Below are 14749 nucleotides of genomic sequence, written 5' to 3'. Positions count from 1 at the left end.
GAATAACAAAACATGCAGATGAAAACATGTACAATCCAATATGATGGAGACTGGGACCCCAAAACCCAGACATGATATCATGTTTAGAGTCTTCAACCAAAACCATTCAAATGGATGGATCCGCTAATCCATGAGGTAAGACTTTTTAAGATACCAGAATTCCATGCGTTTTAAAAAAAATTAGTCCCCACCCACCAAAAAATTGCTTCGCAGCAAGCAGAAGTGTCCAGAATGCAGGCAAAGGAGTTTGTCCCCAGTAATTTGATAGGAAATAGTGCACAAAGGTCAATGCCATAACAAGTTATCAGCTATTAGGATAAGTGTCATAAAAGCGGAATCATATGCATCTGTTAGACATTTATGGTTTAGGACTGAATGAGATTTATTCACTATTTTAATTAATTTGCGTATTTGGGTTAACGAACAGATATTAAAAGGATCTAAGATAATAGGAATGGTTATGAATTATTGTCGGCCATATCGTTGTCTACTTCACGAATCGGTGAATGACTAATCTTCAGTCATAAGTGTAGAGACTTCAAGGGACGTACAATAGTTCATTTGGAATGCATTGGACAAAATCATGTGAGGTTTAATTCAATATTATCGGTGTTGATCGAATATCTTTCACTTGATCACTAAATGATTACAGGAATTCTGAATGGATAAAGTACCCCATGCCCTTCCAACTTTTTTAAGTTACAGATGATTAAAATGAAGATGTGGTCAACATCTCAATATCACGGAAGTAAGATTAAGGAAGACATGGGAACATATGTTACAATATGAAACAGTTTACCCTCTGTTGATGGATAAACAACCCTTCGAACATTTTTCAATACTTGTATTAATCTGGAATCAATAATTTAATATTAAAAAATGGCTCTGATGTAATCACAGTGATCCATTAGAGGAAAATTGACCCGAAGAGGAAGATGTAATTGTAGGCATAAAATGGTAATCTTGCACCCAACTTCAATTACAGATGTTCGATGGAGGTTTACAAGAATAACACATTAGAAGAATGATTAAAAGACTTAACTATCTCAGTTTTGAGAGTTATAGCTTCATTAATTGCACATAATCCAAGAGTGGAATTTTAGGCCTTTAGTGAAGTGGTCTGGGAATAATGATTTGAACCAAGAATTCGGGAGTTGATCAGGTGTAAGTTAAGAAAACTGGAGCTTACATTATTAGGGTCCGACTGGGACTCCTCAATGGCCACTAAAATAACAATGGAATACAAGTATATTATACTTGATACTAACTATATGGCAATTCTTGAATGTTTAGAAGATTTGGTCAAAACTAGGTCAAGGCTCTTGCTAGGTGTATAAGGTGCCTCCAAGACAGTCTTGTCAGGCACAGAAAACCTAGAGAGAAAAAGAGGTGCCCCCAAAAAAAAAAAACAAAAAACAAAAAAAAATAAAATAAAATAAAGACCTATGTGCATGGTTTTGGCCTACAGCTTTTACCCTCATGTGTTCTCCCATAGTACCGCCTCCCCTAATACATGGTTGAGGTGCCCACATCCATGTAGTCGTCCTTCAAGAGAATATCTAGGAATAGTTTTGGAGAAGAGGGATTTCTATTCAACAAAAAAAGATAGGGAGGAGAGCAGGTTTGGTGTGCATTTAGGAATTGTCCAGTGGACAGTTGCTTGTCTCACTCTGGAGGTTCTAGGTTTCAGGTTTGGCCTTCATTTTCTCCGATACAATGCTTTCCATTGGTCAACAACCAACTAAAGTTCTGTATAGTCTAAATAGAAAAGGATCTCCCTTCTTGTTTCAGAAAGGGAAGAGGGATTTCTATTCAACAAACAAAGATAGGGAGGAGAGCAGACTTCAAAGTTATTTGCTTTACCATGCTTAATTTTAATACGGGATAATAAATTGAACAGTCTTGGGGTGTTTTTCAATAAGCTCAGATCTGAATTTATTTTATAGAACCTTATTTTTACTTCATTTGATAGAACCTTATTTTCACTTTGTTTAATTTGATTTCTGAAAAGTACAGGTCTTTCCCAACATCAGCAGGAGTACATATTCCTTTCAGATAACCATGCAGCATCATGATACCCAGGACTACATAACAGAAACAAAATCTATAACTATGTGGTACAAATAAATAAGTTAGCCAGCTTTCTTTCTTTTCTCATTACTGAAACAAGATGTGTAACCACGTGGTACAACTAGACGAATACTTTATAAAATTGTTAGAAGATTTGACCAATTGTATCCGAAACAAAATATAGCAGTCTGGTTCCAATGTTTTGTTTCTTTTTTTTTTTTTTTTTTTTTTTTTTTTTTTTTTTTTTTTTTTTTTGAGGCAGTAATGAGAAAAGAAGAAATCAAGCAAATTCATCTGGGAGAACATTGTGAGCCAGTCAACATTTAAAAAATCTAGTATTTCATATAAATTGACAGGCATGTCCATAAGACCAGTGTAGAGGTGGAAATGGGCCGAACCATCCCGGCTGGGCCCGTCAAGACTGAGGCCTAGTCCAGCTATCAAATTATCTGGGGCAGGGCCAAGCCTGGACTGCCCACAGGCCCTTTCATGTTTTTTATTAAATAGAATCTTCAGAAAATAAATTAAAAATTTTTGAAATAATTGACAAGCCTACTTGAGCCGGCCTAGAGGGCCAGCCATGGGCACGGTCTGGCCAGTTGCCCACAGCCCACTGAGACAGCTTTTACAGGCCAGCCACAAGCGGCCCGGGCACACTGCGACCCCGAACTAGATGGTAAGATAATACAAAGGATCCAAATATTTAGTTTGAGTTGCAGAATAACAGTCAACTAACAGCCTATAAATGAACTTTTAGGAATTCTGCCGGGAAGATGATCATCCAATTGCATGCTGTCCACTAGCAGAAGTAAAATTGAGAAAGAAAAAAAGTAAAAATAAAAAATAAAAAATAAAAAATTAAGCCAGTATAGTTAGTTCAGGTATCATCAAGAGCAAGAATGTTTTATAATTTTATTGTAGGAGCCAACGAACCACATTGAGACATTAACAATCACCATTTGAACCTGGGAACAAACTCTCAGATATCAATATATGCTTTACAGCAAGGCAACACAAGAAGCTACAGAAGATATAAACAATATGATCTGTCTAGCAACAGGAAGCTTAATGGTATCAAATATGAACAACTGATGACCTTTGGCATAACTAAACATTATCTTACCAGATAAAGCATCTCCATTTTCATTCCCGTAAAAAGTTCCCCTTATGCAACATCGTTTGAAGATCATTTTATTTTCAGTAAGCGTTCCTGTTTTATCAGTCAATATATACTCAACTTGCCCCAAGTCCTCACTAATTGCTGTGCTGCCAAATACAAGAAAGAAAATTAAAATAATTCATCTGCATGTACATCTTCAACAAATTTAGGTGCATTTAGCATTTTCTAACTTTGTTGCGTGGGACCGGATTCTTGTTTCTAGATCAACCATCTGATCATCCCAATCAATGAATTTTGCATACAAGCTTTTTACGAGATCTAATGATACCTGCAGGAGAGGAGAAAGCACATTACTCAATGATATCAATATGACAAACCATGCCACATTGAAATTGAGTTATATTTACATAAAACAGAGCATATTATGATGACGAGTAAATATGATTATTGACAAGTATTTGAAGGCCCATATTTGAAGTGTCCGGTGTAAGACACCTTCAAAACATAGAGAAAAATATACTATATGATGGGAAGAAAAGAATGGCCAAAAAGAACTTCAATCAACAAGGTATTCATACGTTGCAGATCACCATTTACAGCGAAATTGTGCTACTTAACCTACCTGCTTTGAGAAACAACTACAGTTACACTCTTACCACTACTCTATTCGTTTTGCTGTGGTGTGAGAGTGGGGAGTGGAGACCGAGTGTTGGGGAAGACTCCATAGGATGTGTGATGTGTTCAAGGAAAGTCTAAGTTGGAGATTAGCAGCATACTTCATGGAGTGACCAGTAATCAAAGAAATGAAATGATGAGCAAACACTGATCAAGAAGAAAACGATATATACATATATATACATATATAAGTGCTCACAATGCATGACTCTTTCATTGCATATGGACACTAATAAATAATAATATAAATTAGGCAGAAACTATAAAATTATTTCTTTCATTTATAGCATTTCTTAAAAAAAACTGGAGTAACATGCTTTCATAAAATGGCTTGCTGTTTTCTAATTTTTTTTAAAGAGTTTATTTCAATGGCCTCCAAGGGGCCACAACCTTATGTACATTGGTTGAAAATACTAAACAATTATGCATCTATACACAATTATAAATGAATACTAGCTAGGAATTCAGAAACAGGAGGAACAATATTAAAAAAAACAGTGTCTGAAAAACTTAGCCCTTAACTCTGTATATATCTCCAAACACCTAAAAAATGCAAGGTCGTGCAGTATCCCAGACCATCCATTTACTACCAATTCATTCTAATTCAAGACTATCCATTGATTTTATGTTGTAATCGACATTCCTTACATATGAAAGTCTAATTATAATGATAAGTCATTATATAATAAAGGATAAAATGATACGAGTTCCAAATTCAAAATTTTACCTTTATTGATATGGGAATCATGATAGAGCAGAGAAGCTCAAACCGCAAAGGGATGATTAGAAGTTCGTACCAAGGGCTTTCATTTGGATATTCAACATACCATTGCTGCAAGAGAGAAATCGAGATAATGAGCATAAATGTAAGATGCAAATCAGGCATATATAACGAAAATGGCAAGAAAAGCACGAGATTAGTACATTGACACCCAGAAATTACGCCTATGTAACTCAAGCATAAATATCAATAAGACATTCATTTATCACTTAAATAGAAGAAAAAACATTAAAGATTGAAAAATCAATTCTTCAAACTTCTATTGCTTGTTCTAATATCATGTTGGACCACTTAATTTAAAAGTTTAAGCTGTTAGAGAAGGCTACCTGTATATCATTTAAATTTATCTTCCGCATATAGTGTTATTGTCAAACAAGAAATTAATGAGTTAACATTTCTCACAAATACACTCCAATGAGAAAAGATCATTAAGAAAAAATATCAAGAAAAATATAAAAATTATAAACACTTGGCCTAGATTTATTATCAAACAGTCATTTTCAGGGAAGCTAATATTCACGAGGCTAAAAAGGTTGCTTTCTAAATGCTGTCTAATGCCAGTTAAGTGGACAAGAAAGATGTTCAACGAAAACTATCATCACTGAGATAGGTAATGTTGCCTAAAATTAATGGTTGCTTTTCAAAAATCATCCACCAGCATTTTTTACATAGTTGCACGATTCAGAATATTTGAATCAGCTTTACAGCTTTGCAGCTTACATGAAATATGCATATATATTAAACTATTTGTGAAATCCAAAAGAGAAGCATAACAGTCGTATAAGTAACACTAGGTAATCGAGATGAACCTTCTTTGCTTCTGTATTCTTCCAAATGTTTCCAGCTATGCCTAGAACAATGACAACCACTATCTGAAAAACAAATATCGCCCCAGTCAACTTGTCAATCATGGCATCTACAGCTGTAAGCTTTGGTTCAGCTATACCCCTGCTCATGCCAAGCTTGGTCTCATTGCCTGCAATTGAGAACAGAGTTAATCAGTAATTATGTTCAAGCAACTAGGAGAAAAGAGTTGTGAACTACAGTAACATGTTCAGGATTTACATAAGAAAATGAGCAATAATGTTGAAACTCTATGCATCTAAATGGAACTGTAAATATCTACTAAAGAGAAAAGCATAGATAAGGAAGAAAAGGCAATATTAATTCAGAAACTACACCTAAAATAGCAACTCATGCCAAATGCCTGAGATGTCCATGAAATACATTTCGGAGATGGGAAGAAACAATAAAATAAAGAAAAGGACTCATCAATTACAATATTAGATAACAGAGTGCTTGAGCCTTGATGAAGTGAAATAACTGAGACCAGAAACATGTCCAAATTTGTGAATACCTGGGAGTTCAGAAATCCATGTTTTGTTGATCTATGGAATACAAAAGTTTTATAGTGTTTGAGAAGAATCTTGGGGGTGTCCTCAATTTAGATTTTAATGGATTTAAAGTAAATTAAATGTATGTGTCATCAACTCATATTTTAATAGATTATATTCAAATTTAGCTGTCTTCAACTCATATTTCAAGTTTTTCCATTCAACAATCATCAGAAAACAACCAAAACCCTGACTTCAGTTTATCCTAAGAAAACCCTAACCTTGTAAAAGACATCATTATCCCTAGATAATTGAAGTGCAAGGCCAAAAAAAAAAAAAAAGGCGCAAATAACAGATACTTGACTATTACCATAATATTTAGACATGCCATGCCTTCTATAAATTATAAAGCCACGCCATATGCGAAAATAAATATATTGGATTTGAGACTTTTTTTTTCTTTATTTTAATTCAGATAAGAAAAAGTCTTTTTTTTTTTTTTTTTAGCTTGTTTTAAATTTTTTTCCCCTACAAAAGGGATAAAAATAAAATATTATATTGGCAAAATAGTTTTTGTATACAGAGAAAAGAACTAAATTAATCCAAAATGTTGACTGGAAAAAGTGACAAAAAAGATCCAGACACTGAACCTAATTCAATACCAGCTTCATTTCCTTTTAAATATTATAATAAGAGAATTTAGTTTTCTAAACAAGAATGTAAAATAAAATAAAATAAAGATTAATGAACAATTAAAGAGAATATCTAACATTCCTTCCCTCTTAATATTCCACTTAATCACAAATGAATATCCTAGAAAAGGCTGAAAAGCTTATCTATGATAAATAATAAGCGATACAGCATTAAAATGGACTAATTGAAAATTGAACACTTGCCTGTATAAACAGCAACTCCACAAGCCCACTCTGTGTTCCTCAAGTAACATGACTGAAGGAGGGTATTTTTAATGGTCAAAGGACACATATCATTATCAAGGAACGGAGGAAACAACCGCAAATTTGCATCAAATCTTCTAATATCTTTGTCTGGACTGGGACATTCAATTACACCCTGCCACAGTAAGTGGATAACAAAATGACACATATAGCAAATATTAATATTTATTATGTAATATGGCTATTTTTTATAATATATGATTGTCTTGCCTTGATTTTATGCAATAACTCAAAATCTATTCCCATGGAAGCAGAAGGTATCACCCTTGTCTTCAGGTCGGTTTCTCCATCTAGTGCAGCTGTCTACAAATCAGGATGCATCTTATTAATTATCAACATGTAGGATATGAAATGTATCTAGCAAAAATATTATACAAGTCCTTTATAAACATGGTAATAATAATTTTAAAAGCATGTAGTACGGATGACAAATTCAACTTGAAATATACAAATGAATCAGCAAATTATTTTTTGGGGGATGACTATGCACAAATTTGGTGGTAAGTGCCAGGGTCATTAAGGAAGTAAGACAGACTACATACAAAAGTATTTTCGGGATTTTAGACTCTGATACCTAAAAAAATAAAGAAAATTTCATATGGTGTCCAGGAAATATAAAGGTCAAGCTCAAAAGTTTAAACCTTGTCTGTGTACAGCATTTGTTTGACTTAACAGTCTGTCTGTAGTCCATATTACCCATGGATATGGAAAGATTATATTAAGTGGAAGATTAATGTCAGATCTGCCAAAATGGAGAATTAATCTTGAATCTGATGGGTATCATTTTACTTTTGCTGGCTGGATGCACAAGTGGGCCCAAGAAGATATCAGAGGAGTTTCTTTCACCATATGCGTCATCAATGTCATGTTAATGGATATAGGGATTCTCACTACCTAAGGTCCAGAGCATAATGTCCCGAATCTTTATTACTAGTCGTTAGATTAAAAATTAAAACTTAAGTGTGCTATTATTAAAGTTTAATGAACTTATCAGTTATTGACCTAGTTAAATGACCTTATTAATTACTAGCTAATAGTTTGAGGACCTAAGTGAAGAGTTAATTTGGAAGTTAAATGAAATCATGTATAAAATATATGTAAATATGTCAATTAGCCATAATTAGAGATGATTGATTTGATCACATGCATTATTCACCACATTTTAAGCAAAATAACTAATTTGACCACATAGATAAAGGTAATTGATTTGACCACATGCATTATTTACACCAAGTTTCAAACCAAGTCAATTGATTTGATCACATGATTAAAGGTATTGATTTGACAACTTTCAAGACAATGCATCAATGATGCTTTGACCATGCCTAATATCTAGCCATTTCCTTTCAATTTTCTACACTTGGTCCAAGAATTTGCAATATAAATAGGAGTTAAACTCAACATTTGACTATCCCTCACCAACTATTTACATTCTCCCTCTCTATCTCTATCACTTTTTCTCCACACCTTTACTTTTTCTCGTCATTTTCATATTAAATATAGTCATACACTTACACAATCACACAACCCCACACGCAGCTCAATAATCTCCCTTCAACAATTACTTCTATCATTTTGAATTCTCAAATGAAAGGTAAGTATAGTAGTACGAATTGTTCGTTCATTATTTAAATTAGAAAATTTATCTTTTGAATATAATGATAGGAAAATCCAAGCTATGATTATGATAAAGGTCCTATATGTGTAAGTTCAAAGGAGTGAAGTCTAATAGCAGTACCCATGGAAATGTGGGCCACGCGCCGGCACGTGGGCCATCCTAACCGGTCGGAGGCGGAATGACCTGCAAAAGCATCCGGTCAGGCGCATGAGACCTAGGTCTAGTCGAAACATGGTTAGATCTTGTGGGCTAGATCTGGTTGGGATCTTCTGCGCATGCGAGGCTGGTTTTTGTGGCGTGAGGCCGATGGGGTTGGTAGCTTGTTCTGGGTATGATGATCGGCGCTGGCGAGGTCGGCGACGATGGGGTTAGGTGGTGGAAGAGTTGGTTTGCATATGACGGGAGACATCGATCTAGGGAGGGTTCACGCACTGTTTATTTTGCCTAGGATTTGATTACTAGAATTATTTGAAATTGTCATCAAACTTATTACACACTAACTTACTCCCAAGTTGCAGGTATACTCACAAAGGCCCTACCTCGGAAAGGATTCGAAGACCTTAGTTCCAAACTTGGGATGAAAAATATCTTCAACCCAACTTGAGTGGGAGTGTGGAAATAGGAGCTGTATTAGCAATTATTTCTCATTCCAGTCATAATTAATTCTAATTTGGTTATGATTGACACATTGTATATTTAGATAGGAGATAAAATAGTATAATTGATTGGTTGTATATTTAGATAGGATGTAAATTAGTTATTTCCTTATTTGTAGAGATCTACTCGTGTATATATACATGGCTTTTCAGCCAAAGAGAAATAAGATTTCAGTTTATTCAAATCTTCAAACCAGCTTTTCTGCTAGAACTCAGGTAACAACAGATCAACAGTACACATAAATTTTACAAATAACTTCAAATTATGAAGGGAAACACAAGAAAAGAAACCAATTTACAACCATGAAAATAAGATTTCAGGGAGGATAAATGGAGCAGAAAAATTACCTCCACGTAACAAATCCCCTGTGGATCTGCAGTACCAAGCAAAACGAGATCACATGGAACTTCATCATTTTCACGAAGCCACACTATGTTCCCAACATGAATGTCTTGAGATTGAATCTAGTAAAAAAAAAAAAAAAGTGTGATGATCAATAAATGGTTCAGTATCAGAAAAAAATTTGACACTGAATTATAGAGATGCAAGGACAGTATGATGACAAGTTCAAACAATTCAAAAGCAAGAGAAAAATAAAATGCTCCTGATCAGGGTGATTAGCTTTGAAAAGTTAACAGCAACAACATATTTTTTGTAGTCAATCCTAAAAAGTGGATACATTTAACCAATTTATTAGAGAAAAAAATAAAAATTATGCATTAGATGGTAAAGAAAACAAGAATAAAACAAGCAGCCATATGATGCATTTCACTTACAAGTTTTTTGACTCCCTGCCTCACAACCCACACTTCTTTCTCATTTGCTTTCTTATCTGAGAGATACCTATTATAATCATCCCATGCCTCTTTGGTTGCTGAGACTGCAAATATAAATATAAGAGGACCCCAGGTACTTGCAGGATTGACTGGAGTAATGAGCGACCATAGTTGAAGGCATGCAATCAACAGAAAGTACTGGTTCATAAATCGGCTGGAAACAGCAGAAAAGAGTTAAGGATAACAAAGGGGAACAAGGAAGAAAATAGACACATTTTATACCAATAATGATAATGAATAATATAATCCATCTCAGAATTACTTTTTACCTAAATGTGCAAAGGTTGTAATAGAGTGTTAATATAATTACATAAAACACAGAGAAAGGAAGAAATATAAGAAATGCATAGAAACAAATACAACTGTGCATTTTAAGAATAATCATAATTGGTAAAAATGTATATTCAAATATTCTAATTATGTAACCAAAACCCAAATGGCATATGAAAGACAAGGGAAACAGGTCAGAAATCAATTCATTTTATCAAATAGGCATCAGATGGATGGACGTATGCAAGTTCTGCACTTGCCATAGATGCAAGCAGTCCCATATGTTTGAATGGACTATAACAATAAATATCCAATTATCCATGTATTGCACACATACATATACTCGTATGCATAGGAGTTACTGACTCAAAAGCCCTTTTCAAAATTAGTCAATTGCACATATTCAAAAACAATACAAAGCATAGGCTCAACATCCATGTATACACACTGGACAAAATGCAGTCCTTTTGTATAATGGCTTATGAAACAAAATCAAGAAACACATTGAACCCTTAAAGCTTTTCTTTATACACTAGACAAAATGCAGTCCTTTTGTATAATGGCTTATGAAACCAAATCAAGAAACACATTGAACCCTTAAAGCTTTTCTTTGGCTACCTTACTAATTGTGTCAATTCATTCTTTCACTTTAAAATAGGTTAAGTTAATACTTCTGTCATGTCTAAATGAAAATTTCAATGGAAATAACGTATACAAGGTTGCAAAGGACCTGTTTGATCAAACGAGGAAGTACTGTGTGTCTATATCTATATCTCCGTCCATCTTCTCCCTGAATATGGTGATTAAGAGAAATGAATAGACAAAGATCTGCGGGAATTCTGTAGGAAGGGGATGATCCTTCCAGATGATGGTAGCAACAACAGTGTTAGAAAAGAATGTGCTGTGTTAGTTCCTGTAACTGTTGTTTGAAAATGTTGCTGCAGGTGGCAAAACGCTGGAAAACTAGAAAATTTAATCATGGGAATTACAGAGTTTTCTTTGGCTACAGGATAGGCTTCTTTTCATAACTTTTAGTTTTGCATACATTTAGTGTAATATTATCATTTTATCTCCAATCTTTGAGTACAAAAGTCCCCTTTTACATTTTGCAAGAGTATTTCCATCCAAGTTAGCTAGAAAATATAATGAGATTGCCACATTGAGCATATTTATAGAATGGCTAAATTAACATGATGTGAAGAGATAAAAGAGATTTTGAGAAACTCAGAAGGCTGCAAGGTATTCATATAAAATTAAACCAAAAAGGTATCATAAAATCATGTAAAATCCCCAAAAGAAGCAATAGCAAAAATATACAGCATCATGCAAGTGATCTAGATGAAGATACAGAAGCGGTTCTTATGATAAATAATGAAACTTTTAGAAGGCAGTCAAATATATAGATCCACCATATAACAACTACAAAATGAAGGCTTATTTCAAATATCCAGAACAGAAACTCAGTTTGACCATCCTTACATCCACTGAGAAATCCAATAAATCAAATATATAGCAACACTCATACAAATGTCGACCACATGGTAGCAAGAAAAGGCAATGTTCTGCTATACTCCATCAAGCTTCATAAATTTTGGTATACAAATCCTATTCTAACATTTTATATTGGAACTAAATTACTATAGCTAATGGGAGTTTCTTTAGGTCCATGAAAGACATATTCCAACCACGTCATCATCTTTCTCTCAACATATGTGAAATTGGTGCACACTCCACTTGCAGACATATATTGTAATTTATTATTTTAACCAGTCTAGTATAGCCACACGTCTATCTTTGAATCATCATTTCACTAAGTTCACGTTCTGGACAGTATGTCCTTTATTAGACATGTAATAAAGCATAGTTAGTATAGTAATTGTTTTGCATAAGTTGCCTTAACATTATAGGCATATTCCGATAACAACTCTCCATTTTTTTTCCAACATGCTATAATTTTAAGCATTAAATCTTCTTAAAGTCCTCGTTCCCTATTAGTCATCAAAGCTAATTACTTAAAACAATCATCTTTAGGATACAGTATCCTTTATAGTAGCTTCAATACGATAACAACATTCTATTTATTGCCTTAGTTCTTTTTTTTTTTTTCAGAACCTTTTAATTCAAAAACGCTCCATCAAAGTTTAAAGTTCAAAGTTCTAACTTAAAATATTTATCCCTCCTAATCTCATCAACTAAAACTACACCAATCTTTCTATCATACATATCTTATGATATTGATATATGAAATGGAAATTCCTTGTTTCTAGCACCCACCATAGAACTTCCTATCATAGGAATTTTTCTAAATCAATAAAACTCTCCAAAGTGGATAAATGGCTTCCACAGTAAATACATAAAACCAAACAGGTTCCTGAGCACTTTAAATTAATTACACCTTATAAATTCAATAAAATGCTCTCTTACAAGAACAGGTTTCAATCAATGAATCGCTAATGAGAAGGTAGAAAAGATTCTTCATGATTTTGTTACATGCATAACTAGTGGGGGCACATCGTTAACCTAATCACGGGACAAGCTGTCCACTAACTGAATTCATTGTTGGGTTACATTAAGCAAAATGAACTCACACAACTAACGTTTCAGTACTTTTTCAGGTGTGTGTGAGAGATAAGATTGATACTACTTAGTCATATTGTATCAAATTTTAGTGATTCTTAATAGATGGCACCTCTAAAACTATAGATATTGACTTTTCCAGATAATGGAACAGTCAGATCACAGTTTATTGCAAAAGGGATACAGGAAAAAAGAAATCAAATTGACACATAAAATAAAGAAAACTCTACTTAATAAAAAGTACACGATGTGTCTAGGCACAAATACATGGCCTTGCAGAAAAAGGAAAAAAAAATACCTGAATTGTTCCCATAAATTTTTTGGAAGAAAATTCCATAGGGTATACTTTCTGTTTGATATGCGATTGTCACAATAGAGATCTTGTGCTAGATCATCGTGATTAATATAAATATAACGCTTCATTGTCAACCTCAATGGATGTAATCACGTCTAGTCGAGGCAGTTTCCCCTACTGGATTTTGCTCCTGGGCATTTCATCCATTAATTAAGGGCAGGCTAGTTCTAAAGGCGAGGAGAAAACCATAAACAATCACATAAAAAATCAAATGAAAATCGCTGTTTCCAGAAGAAGATTACCATCAATAAAAAACAATTTTGGAAAAAACAAATAAATTCTAAGGAGCTAGAAGATGAGAATTGCAAGATGGAATCAGCGAGGATAGGTAGAAACTATATCATTCACAACAATCAGAATATCAGATCGAGTGCAAAATGAACATTAGCCCCTTTCTACACAAAATAAATTTGAAACTTTTGTGATGAAGAAGCTGGGTAGAGATGAATTAGTGTCAGGGGAACCACTAGCCGCCTGTCCCTTCTGCTTTATAAAGACTAGAACAGGCATGGGTATTGGGTAACACCAGAAAGGTTGACCTTTAATATGCGGGTTAATTGCACCTGAGGTCACTAAACTTTCATTCCACACGCAAGTAGATACCTAAAGTTCAATTGTCAGCCACCGGATCATCTAACTTCAATTTAATGGTAATTAAGTCTCTCATTTAGAGCATGTGAAAGCTACTCAATGCTCCGAGTCAAAATTAAAAATCTTTAAAATAAAGAGTGAGTTTGAATATTCTCTATTTTTAATTTATAATAATTGCATTGAATATATAAATAATAAAAGCATCTTCGAATTCTTTATTTATAATTTATGAAATTGTAATTTAAATGATTATTTATTTATACAGTTCAATAATAGATCATTTTGTATTTTTGAAGAAGTACTTATTGAATTATGTTCATCTTTTTAGCTCGTTTGATTCGGATTAAAATCTGATTTTAATTTAAGTCAAAATTAAACAATCAATATTAACCACATCTTTCATGGATCCTATAAAAAAAATATAATTTTAATCCCCACCAAATACGATTGGAAAATGTAAAAAGTAAAGTATGAAAATATGTCGCTTATTAAATTATTACAATGTAAGAATAGAGAGTATGTTTTACCCTCCAAATTTGGAAATCAAAACATACTTTGGTTATGTTTGAGCCCCATTTTTTGGTAAAATTAAATTTTGTAATAATAATTTTTTGAATAATGTATGGTTGAAAAGTAGAAAAAAGATTTTAAGTTTACATGAAAAATTATTTTATTGGAAGAATACGTAGTTGAAGATAGGTCTGGGAAAAAAATTGTTAAATCGACTAAAACCAATCGAACCAACTGGCACGATCCTATTTGGATACGTGTTTGGTCCTTTTTTAAACAAAACCATGGTAGAGGATTTATCCGACCCAATATTTTACCATAGGGAGCACTAATTCTATTTGTTAAGAAGAACAATGGCTCGATGAGAATGTACACTGATTATAGGGAATTGAATAAAAT

General features: G+C 33.5%; 1 protein-coding gene across 2 annotated transcripts in view; it reads right to left on the bottom strand.

Annotated features, from left to right (window-relative positions):
- The window catches only part of LOC111390108 (phospholipid-transporting ATPase 2), a 32443-nt gene extending 18696 nt beyond the window's left edge, over window positions 1-13747 (bottom strand). The window contains exons 1-10 of one of the 2 annotated variants that reach the window (XM_023015103.1): window positions 13492-13747; window positions 13193-13379; window positions 9988-10201; window positions 9559-9675; window positions 7147-7239; window positions 6877-7051; window positions 5456-5622; window positions 4593-4697; window positions 3421-3518; window positions 3194-3336 (exon numbers count right to left, since the gene is read on the bottom strand). In XM_023015103.1, coding sequence (XP_022870871.1) covers window positions 3194-3336; window positions 3421-3518; window positions 4593-4697; window positions 5456-5622; window positions 6877-7051; window positions 7147-7239; window positions 9559-9675; window positions 9988-10201; window positions 13193-13317 — 1237 coding nt within the window. In that variant the 5' untranslated portion in view covers window positions 13318-13379; window positions 13492-13747. Of the gene's footprint in view, window positions 1-3193; window positions 3337-3420; window positions 3519-4592; window positions 4698-5455; window positions 5623-6876; window positions 7052-7146; window positions 7240-9558; window positions 9676-9987; window positions 10202-13192 lie in introns of both variants that reach the window. The other variant, XR_002701850.1, reaches the window with a different exon arrangement.
- Window positions 13748-14749: the final 1002 nt, after the last annotated feature.

The sequence above is a fragment of the Olea europaea genome, unplaced genomic scaffold (genome assembly GCF_002742605.1).
Source record: "Olea europaea var. sylvestris unplaced genomic scaffold, O_europaea_v1 scaffold65, whole genome shotgun sequence".
Classification (NCBI taxonomy): domain Eukaryota; kingdom Viridiplantae; phylum Streptophyta; class Magnoliopsida; order Lamiales; family Oleaceae; genus Olea; species Olea europaea.
The sequence above is the reverse complement of the archived record's forward strand: the minus strand, read 5'-3'. Positions and strand labels throughout refer to the sequence as shown.